The sequence below is a fragment of the Octodon degus genome, unplaced genomic scaffold, assembly GCF_000260255.1.
Source record: "Octodon degus isolate 3935 unplaced genomic scaffold, OctDeg1.0 scaffold00056, whole genome shotgun sequence".
NCBI lineage: Eukaryota > Metazoa > Chordata > Mammalia > Rodentia > Octodontidae > Octodon > Octodon degus.
This window is the reverse complement of record NW_004524632.1, coordinates 9,146,200-9,154,965: the sequence shown is the minus strand read 5'-3', so window position 1 is coordinate 9,154,965 and position 8,766 is coordinate 9,146,200. Positions and strand designations below refer to the sequence as shown.

General features: G+C 50.8%; 1 protein-coding gene across 1 annotated transcript in view; it reads right to left on the bottom strand.

Annotated features, from left to right (window-relative positions):
- The window catches only part of Psmd3 (proteasome 26S subunit, non-ATPase 3), a 16,481-nt gene extending 10,974 nt beyond the window's left edge, over nt 1-5,507 (bottom strand). Inside the window, exons 1-4 of the mRNA XM_004633716.3 lie at nt 5,142-5,507; nt 3,723-3,913; nt 1,607-1,744; nt 1-131 (exon numbers count right to left, since the gene is read on the bottom strand). The exon at nt 1-131 is cut by the window's left edge and continues 2 nt beyond it. Coding sequence (XP_004633773.1) covers nt 1-131; nt 1,607-1,744; nt 3,723-3,913; nt 5,142-5,358 — 677 coding nt within the window. The 5' untranslated portion in view covers nt 5,359-5,507. The remainder of the gene's footprint in view (nt 132-1,606; nt 1,745-3,722; nt 3,914-5,141) is intronic.
- Between the last annotated feature and the right edge of the window lie 3,259 nt (nt 5,508-8,766).

Genomic DNA, 8,766 nt, shown 5'->3' with positions numbered 1-8,766 from the left:
ACCACGTCCAGCTTGTCCAGGAACTCGTAGACCCGGGCATGGTAATAGTAACACTTGGCAGCCACGAGGTCCAGGGCCCGGCGGTTCTGAGTACTGATCCTTTGCATCAGGTCATCGGAGATTTTCTGTGCCTGGGTGGAGGCCAAAGGAGAAGCAATAGGCAGTAACTCAGAGGGTGAAGGATGAGGTGTGGCCCAGCAGCCAGTGAGGCCCCTCCCAGGAGCCACAGGCCAGAACCACGTGCACATCAAGGCCTGCGCACAAATGTCCCTAATGGCCCCAGTGCAGTATAGTCCTGGGTAGCTCAAGAAGCATGAGCCGAGGTGGTGCAGCCAGACGCTGGAACATCATTCAGCCACAGACGGAGGCTCTGGCTGACACATGCAATGGCAAGAACTGAGCTTTAAGACTTTATGCACAGAGGCACAGGCCTGCCATCCCAGCACTCTGATAGGCAGAGGCAGAAGGATCCCAAGTTCAAGCCCAGCCTGGGCAACTCTGGTTTCAGGAGATGACCTCTCAAAATTAAAAAAAAAAAAAAAAAAAGGAAAAGAAAAGAAAAAGGACCAGGTACATAAATCATTGTGAAGGCCCTGGGTTCAATCCCTAATCCAAAAAAAAAAAAAAAAGGAAAGACAGAAAACCTTTTGGCTTGCTATGGGAAAGAAGCCAGGCACAAGAGTGCACAGCTGCGATTCCACTGCTGTGACATATCCAGAGCAGACGCAGCCTCAAGATAGAGGATGGCTGGGAGTGGTGGAGTGGTGCCTGCTAAGGTCCCAGAAAGAGCGGTGACAGCTGTGCAGCCTGGGACAGTAGCAGAACCACCAGGCTAGATACCTAAAAGGGGTGAAATTTTATCTCAAAGCAAACAAATGAAATAGGGGTGGGATGCAGGACAGCAGCCACCTTCTCCTCAAAGTGAGAATAGAACCGCCCTGGTGTGGAGGCTATTCCTGGCTGGAAACACTTAGGACCAAGTGCGCTTCAGATTTAGGATTTCTTTTTCACTTTAGTTTCACACACTGCCTACCCATTAGGCCTGAGGTCACTCAGTGCGGTCCTTGGAGCTGGCCTGGGTGTTGGGTGGGACCTGTCACTCAGGCTAGGCCAGGAACTTCTCTCCCTTGTGGCTCATGCCAGGGCTCCAAAGTTTCAGATTTGGGAGTTTTGTCTAGAGATGCTCAACCTGCACCCCAGAAAGGCAGCCACTGTTCACTGAAGTCCTGCAAAAGTGCACTCTGTGCCGTCCTCATTTCCTTATTTTATGTAGCAGTTGCAATACTCCTGCAAGGTGGGCCTCTTGGACCTGCATTTCACTGTGCTCTGGGTACCTCTTTGTTTGTTTGCATTTTTTTTAGGATTTTTTTTTTTTTGTTGTTCCTTGAACGCCTTCAGGGCACTTTTGGCCAGCGGGAGAGTTGTGAAGTTCGAACTCCAGCAACCTGAGGCTGACAGCTTTGTGGAAGCTGCCACTTAAAGGCCTGAGCTAGGGCCAGGCCCCCTGTTTGCGTTTTTTTTGGCGGAACCGGGGATTGAACTCAGGCCCTTGTGCTTGCCAGGGAAGCACTTATTCCACTGAGCCATCTCCCCGGCCCCTGGGTACCTCTTTGTATCGCTTGCTGTTCATCAGGAAGATGACCATGAGCAGCTGGAGATAGGCTTCCACTTCTGGCAGCAGAGGGGCTGACGCAGCTTTTCCTGTGCGGGGACGGAACTGTAAGTCGGCTTCCGTGTCCATGGGCTGCAAGAGGGCAGAGCAGGATCAGCCAGCCCAGAGCACACGGAGCATCCACTGTGTGTTTCCATTTGGACTTGCTCAGGGCTCTGATATACTGCGATTTTGCCAGGCACAAGGGATACAAAAAATATAGTTTTTTTCCTAAGGGAATCAAAGAGGCCAACAGAGAGGTAAACACACTAAAGTGTTAAAGGAGTGCCAGAGACTCCTTTACAGAATATGATGGAAACATAAAAGATGCTGTCAGAAACCCTCAGCCGGGCGTGGGGGTGCAGGCCTGCAATCTCCACACTCAGAAGGCTGATGCAGTAGGATTGCCACAGATTAGGCCAGCCTGAGCTACACAGTGAGTTCAAGGACAGTTTGTATATGCAGTGAGATCTTGTCTCAAAAACCAAAAAAAGGGTCAGCCAGATAGCTCAGTGGACTAAAGCTCCTGCTTACGCAGGCGCAGTGACCAAGGTTCGATCCCCTATGTGCTGAGAAGGCCAATGAAACTGGGTGTGGGGGTGCCCACCCGCAATCCCAGGGCTTGGGAGGCTGAAAACAGGAGGATCACTATGAGTCTGATCTGTGTAGTGAGACCCTGTACTAAATACATTTTAAAAAATGGTGCCGGGGAGATAGCTCAGTAGAATAAGCACTTGCCTAGCAAATGCAAGGGCCTGAGTTCAATCCCTGGTTCAGCCAAAAAAATAAAAAATAAAAAAATTCTTGGGCTGGGGAGATAGCTCAGCAGCATAAGCACCTGCCTGGCAAGTACAAGGTCTCAAGTTTGATCCTTGTTGCCAGAAAAAAAAAAAGAAAGAAATCCTCAAGAAGCCTATAAACTAAGTCAAGAGTAAACCATTATAATTTTTTTTCGAGATAGGATCTTGTTACATTGTTTGGGTTGGCCTCAAACTCCTGCCTTAGCTTTCCAAGCCCTAGAGTTACAGGTGTGTGCCACCGTGCCTGGCTAAACCACTACAGTGCAAATACTATCAAACAAGGTCCAACCAAATAATTGTGAAGATAAAATCAAGAATGAGAGACAATTTTTTTTGGCATATGGAAATAAGGAAGTGTGTAAGGAAGCCTGGGGAAACTGACACATACATAAAGCCATTTTAACCTCCTTGTGGACAGTGGGACAAATGCTGTGCTAGATAAGCCCAGAAGAAAGCCACGTGAAGTGAACTTAGGGATGTGGCGGTAGAAACAATCCAAGGCAGGTGGGGAGGGCACACTTCCCAAGTTTCCCTACACTGAGTGCACAGGATCAGGGCATTGTGGAAGGAGGTGGCGACCTGGGATTCGCGATGCACAAGGGGATTTCACAGCTCCAGAGAAGAACAAGGTTGCCCTTGGACAGGCCCTGCCATACAACCCACTCCACCTGGGTCTGCGACATGTCAGGCCCCGTACTAGGAGTTTGGCACACTCAGCCCATCTGCAATCTATTCACCACACCCCACAAATGAGTAAAACGAGGCAAAGGACGGTAAGTCACTCCCTAGCCCTACAGATACTCCCTGGTAGGGTTTGGATTCAAGTCCAACTCTAGCTGCAAAACCTATGCTCTTCACCTGTTTTGCCCTTCTACACGGCGAAGCTTCTTCCTAGGACAACAGCGATGTTACACAATTGGAGAACAGGGTTGGACGTGGGGCTACTAGGAGACGAGCTCGGCTTGGTGCAAGAGCAACACTACAGGGAAGGAAGGTCCCTTGTTATTGACCAGGTGTTAGAACGGTTAGGGATGGGCATGGTGACCCATGTCAACCCAGCACCGGAGAAGCTGAGGCAGGAGGATCACTGAGAGTTCAAGGCCAATCTGTGCTACATAGCAAGACAACCCCGTCTCATAAACCAAGAACCAACAAAACTAACAAAAAAGAGTGATTGCTCTTGTGTCTCTACTTGTGCTACTGCAGGCTACAGACAGGTCTTTGGAACAAATCCAGACTTGTCCTGGGTGTGGGAGGCCTGACCCACTCACCTCTTCGAGGAAGGACAGCAAGAAGTCTCGAGTGGCATTGTTGGAGGTGAAGAAGCCATGCACAGCCTTATAGAGAACATAGTGGTTGAGGCGGCGTGAAGTGGAAGGCAGCATCCGCAGGGCCCGCAGCACGAATCTCGGCTCCTTGCCAGAAACAGCTTTCTCCAGCTGTTTCACGTGCTCCTTGATGTCTGCAGGACCAAGAAGAAAGACATCGTGAATTCCCACTCCTCACCAAAGCTGGCCGATAGTCCTAAGGGAGACACTTGATGCTGGGTGCAGGCTTGTAATCCTACCACCCAGGAGTCTGAGGCAAGCCTGAGCTACACAGTGAGACCCTGTCTCAAAAGATAAAAAGATAAGGGGAACCAGGCACAATCACAATAAATGGCATTCATGAATTCTGTACACTGGTTTTTCCTTTTTTTTTTTTGGCAGAACCAGGGATTGAACTCAGGCCCCTGCGCTTGCCAGGCAAATGCTTATTCTACTGAGCCATCTCCCTGGCCCTGTATACTGGTTTTTAGTTAATAGCTGAACACCCTAACCCACTGCACCAGAGACAAGCTTTGTACACTGGTTTTTAGCATAGCCAAGAGGCAAAGGGAAATACAGCGGGTGGGGGGGGTATGTATATGTATATGTACACACACACACACACACACACTATATATATATAATGCACCTTTGCCATATCAGACTATCTCAGGTAGCAGAACCTTAATACTGTTGTTCAACTTTATTTTAAGTTTTTATTTTGTTTTAGGTACCAGGAATCGAGCTCAGGACCTTTCACTTGCCAAGCAGACGCTTGTGCCACTGAGCTACCTCCCCAACACACGCTGTCCAACTTCAAGAGTAACGGCTCTGCAGTCAAAGTCATCACGTCCTCAAAAGCTCCACCCAGGAGCATAACTTGGCTTCTTTCAATATTTTGGGGTGGTTTCTCGCACAGTTCGGACAAAACCCAGTAGGCAGTCTGGTCCTCCCGATCAAGAACCCAGAAAAGAGCGCCAGGTTCACGCGGGAAGCTGTCACCCTGCCGACTCCGCATGCGGAAGCCTGCTCTAAGTGGGAAAATTAAAACCAAGAGGACCAGGAAACAGAACTTGCACCAAAGAGAAGAGGCGGGGGCTCGGACCAGCCGCGCGCAGGCACAGGCAGGGGTGGCGCGGAGCGCTGAGGGAGCGCCCGGGTCCGGCGAGACCAAGGTCCTGCCCAAGCCAGGGCGCGCGGAGACCGGCTTCTCGGGGCTGCGGTCCGGAGTCGCGATAATGGGGCCAACACCCGCGGCCAGTCCGAGGGACTGAGCCCGAGGAACGCGGGTCGGGGCGGCCGCGCTGCGGTCCTGGGGAAGCCGCAGCCCCGCGGTCGCTGTCACCCGCGCTCGCGGCGCACTTCTGACCCAAAGCTCCGTACCCTCCAAGGTGACGGTGTCCAGCTCCCGCTGGGAGTGCTCCGCCGTCGCTGCCGCCTTTCCGTCGGCCTCCCCGGGGGCCCCGCTGCCGGCCGCCGCCTCCTCCTTCATCTCCACGTCCTGGGGGGCCGGGGGTGGGGGCGGTTCGGGTTCCCCTCCGCCGGGAGGCGGCTTCGCCTTGTCCGCACCGCGGCGCCGCGCCGAGCCCTCTTGCTTCATGGTGCCCGGAGTCGCGGCCTAGTCCGCGGACCGAGGCCGGGGCCTCGAGTGAAGCTTCACACCGGGGACCAGAAACTGAGCCGGGCCTACACACGAGCGCCAGCTCGCAGCGGGCCGCACAATGACGGAGCAGCTGCAAACACCTTCCCGGCGCGGAGCCTTCTGGGAAACGCCAGGCCGGGCGAGTCGCCAGCCGAGTGATGAAGGAGAAAGCAATCAACAGCCGAGATGCAGGATGAAGGCAGCTCTTCAACCTGGGAGGAGTCTCTATGCGCTGGGGGTGGGGGTGGGGGGCTTTCTTTTGAAGCACTTAAAGTGGGGTGCTTTCCTTTTATCTTTCTCTTGGATACATTTCTGTGAATGTCCACGAGAGGTCCCCTCAGACTTAACTTGGACCACAACGGACTCCCAGAGCACCCCATAGTGTTTGGAGTGGGTAGGACCTATCCGAGCTCAGGGAGAGTTGACGTCACGAGTTACTGGGCAGTTTTTGCACCAACGTTTACCTAATTTGCCCTCGGCTCTCGCTTACCGGCTACCCAGTGCACCCAGTGCGAGGGAAGAAAGGGCTGAGCAGAAGGGAGTCAGGCTGTTGGTTTTGAAATAAAGGGAACTGGCAGTAAGCAGCGCCTACCGGAAAGCCCGGAGGTGGGCTCCGGGCGAGGAGTCTGGCCGGGGCAGAGAAGCCGACCAGAGCATCGGCCGCCCCGCAGAAAGTGTGCAACAGCTTCAATTAAAGATGACTTCCGGGGGGCTGGAGAGATGGCTCAGTGGTCTAAAACACCTACTTGAAACAAGCATGGCAAAGCACAGGGACCGCGGTTCGATCCCCCAGCACCACATGCCAGCCAGCCCCGCCCCCTGGTGGGCTGAGCTGGCCACACACACACACAATAAATAAAATGTAATAAATAAAAATAAATAAATATTAAAAAAAAAATAAAAAAAATAAAGATGACTTCCGGGCCCGGGGAGATAGCTCAGTAGAAAAAGCACTTGCCTGGCAAGCGCAGGATCCTGAGTTCAATACCTGGTATCCTGGAAAAAAAAAAAAAATCTTTGTCCACTCAAGAAATTTGCCTTTCTAAAAGACATGAGAAAATGGTATCACAAAGATTAATGTTACTTCAACAAATGGAGCATAAATTTGGAGATCAAAACACAGAAAAGGCATCTCAGCTGCAAGCTTTCAAAAGGAACCTTAGCCTTTTAAAGGCTATAGAAGCAGCTGAAAAGTCTCTACAGAGCAAGATTCACCCACATCTACCACCTGAGGTGGTTTCTTTTGAGACTCATTCTTGGGCATCAGTGGAAGAATATATTCCCAAATGGGAGCTGATAGGTTCTGGCCCTAGTGTGAATTGCTAAAATCATTATGGTGCTCATCTAATATGGCCGATACCCTTAAAACAAAAGCCTATCTTCCCAAGACCACCACCCCCTTCTTCTCCAGGGTAGCCCAGGACATAATTCGCTTTCACCCTTCCCACCACCTCAGGGAAGACCCCCCAGTTTCTCAGGTATATCTGAACATCCCCTTCAAGCCCCCTCCCTTGGCAAAAGGCTGTAAAAGCCTCAGCCTCCCTTTGTCGTGAGAGAATTCCTCAGCCTTCCCGCATTCTCTCCCGTGTCCTCAAAGACAGTAAAGCCCCTTTCCCGTCTTCCTTCTGCCTGCTTCTCTGCTGCGCTGATCACCTGAAAACACCTAGCGGGAACAGTTTCTTTTAGGACAAGGACCGTATCCTACTGGTGTTGAAAGTCAAAAAAGGAGAAAACACCATTTCAAATGGGGCACGGTGATAACTGCTTCACACACTACTATTTCAAAAAACCTCCATGATGTTGCTCATCTTTAAAGAGCTTGTAGGTGGACGTGGGAACTTGAGGGATCGAGGATTTGGTGTTGATGTTGCTTCACTGACTCTGAGTAAGGATGCTGAGGCCCTACTGAGAAGTTTCTGGTCATTCCCACTATTCAGGATCATGAACTTGGTTCCTACCAAACGCACGGAACTGTTAAAAACTAATATTAAAGTATTATTAAATAAAATAAATAAATAAAATGAAGGGAAGTGGAAAGTGGGAAGAACCCTGAGGTATCCATCGAGACTTTCAAAGGTGTTAGATTTTAGTTTAGTGCTGCGATTAGGGCATATAATTTCTCTGTGCTGGAACCGTGGACAGGGAAGACAGCACTTGTGTATAATAACTGCAGTTTAATAAAAACGGACTGGGCACGGTGGTGCACGCCAGTCATCTCAGCACTGAGGAGGCTGAGGCTGGAACATCGCTCTGAGTTTGAGGTCAGCTGGGGCTACATAGTGAGTTCAAAGCCAGTTTGGGCTACATAGCAAGACTCTGTCTTGGAAAACTGAAGTAAAATAGAATAAAAACTTTAAGAAGGGTTTCTGGGGCTGGAGAGATGGCTCAGTGGAATAAGTGCTTCCCTGGCAAGTGCAAGGGCCTGAGTTTAATTCCTGGTTCCACCAAGAAAAAGAAAAAGAAGAAGGGTCTCTGGCTAAGTGTAGTGGCATAGGTCTATGATCTAAGCACTTGGGAGGCTGAGGCAGGAGGACTGCCGTGAGCTTGAGGCCAGCATGGGCCACATAGTGAGACCCTGTCTCAAAAAACCAGACCAAACAAACATAGGGGTTCAACAGCCCAGGGCTAGCTAGCACCTGGCCAAGGGGGAGGTGCCCTGTAACTCCTTTGAGCTCAGGGTTGTGATGCAGTGGGAAGGCCGTGCAGAGCAGGCGGAAGACCTACTGGCCAAGGCTGCTGTGGAGAGCCCAACTAGGGGCTCTTACACATCTGGGCCAACTGTGAAATGGGGAGCGGGGCAATGGTTACCAGGTAGTTTAAAGGACAGGAATTAGACCAGGAACGCTGCTGGCTCAGTTTTCTTTTCTTCTTTTTTGCGGAACTGGGGATTGAACTCAGTCCCTTATGCTTGCCAGAGAAGCTCTTATTCTACTGAGCTAACTTCCTGGCCCCAAGGGTCAGTTTTCAAAGAACTTCCTTAAGCTGGGCACAAGAACTCTGGGAGGCTGAGGCAGGAGGATTACAAGTTTGAATCCAACCCGGGCAACTTGACACAATCATGTCTCACCAAAAACAAACAAACAAACAAACAAACAAAACTGAAAAGGCCCTGGGTCCAGTCCTTAGTACAAATAAATAAATAAATAAATAAAAAATATATAGCCATTTCCCAGTGATTCTGCAGGGTAAAGTTTCTTAAGTTGCAAAACAAAACAACAAAAAAAAGAGAATTCGGGGCTGGTGAGATGGCTCAGTGGTCTAAAGCACCTACTTAGAACAAGCTTAGCTAAAGCACAGGGACAGTGGTTCAATCCCCCAGCACCACATGCCAGCCAGCCCCGCCCCCTCGTGGGCTGAGCTGGCCAC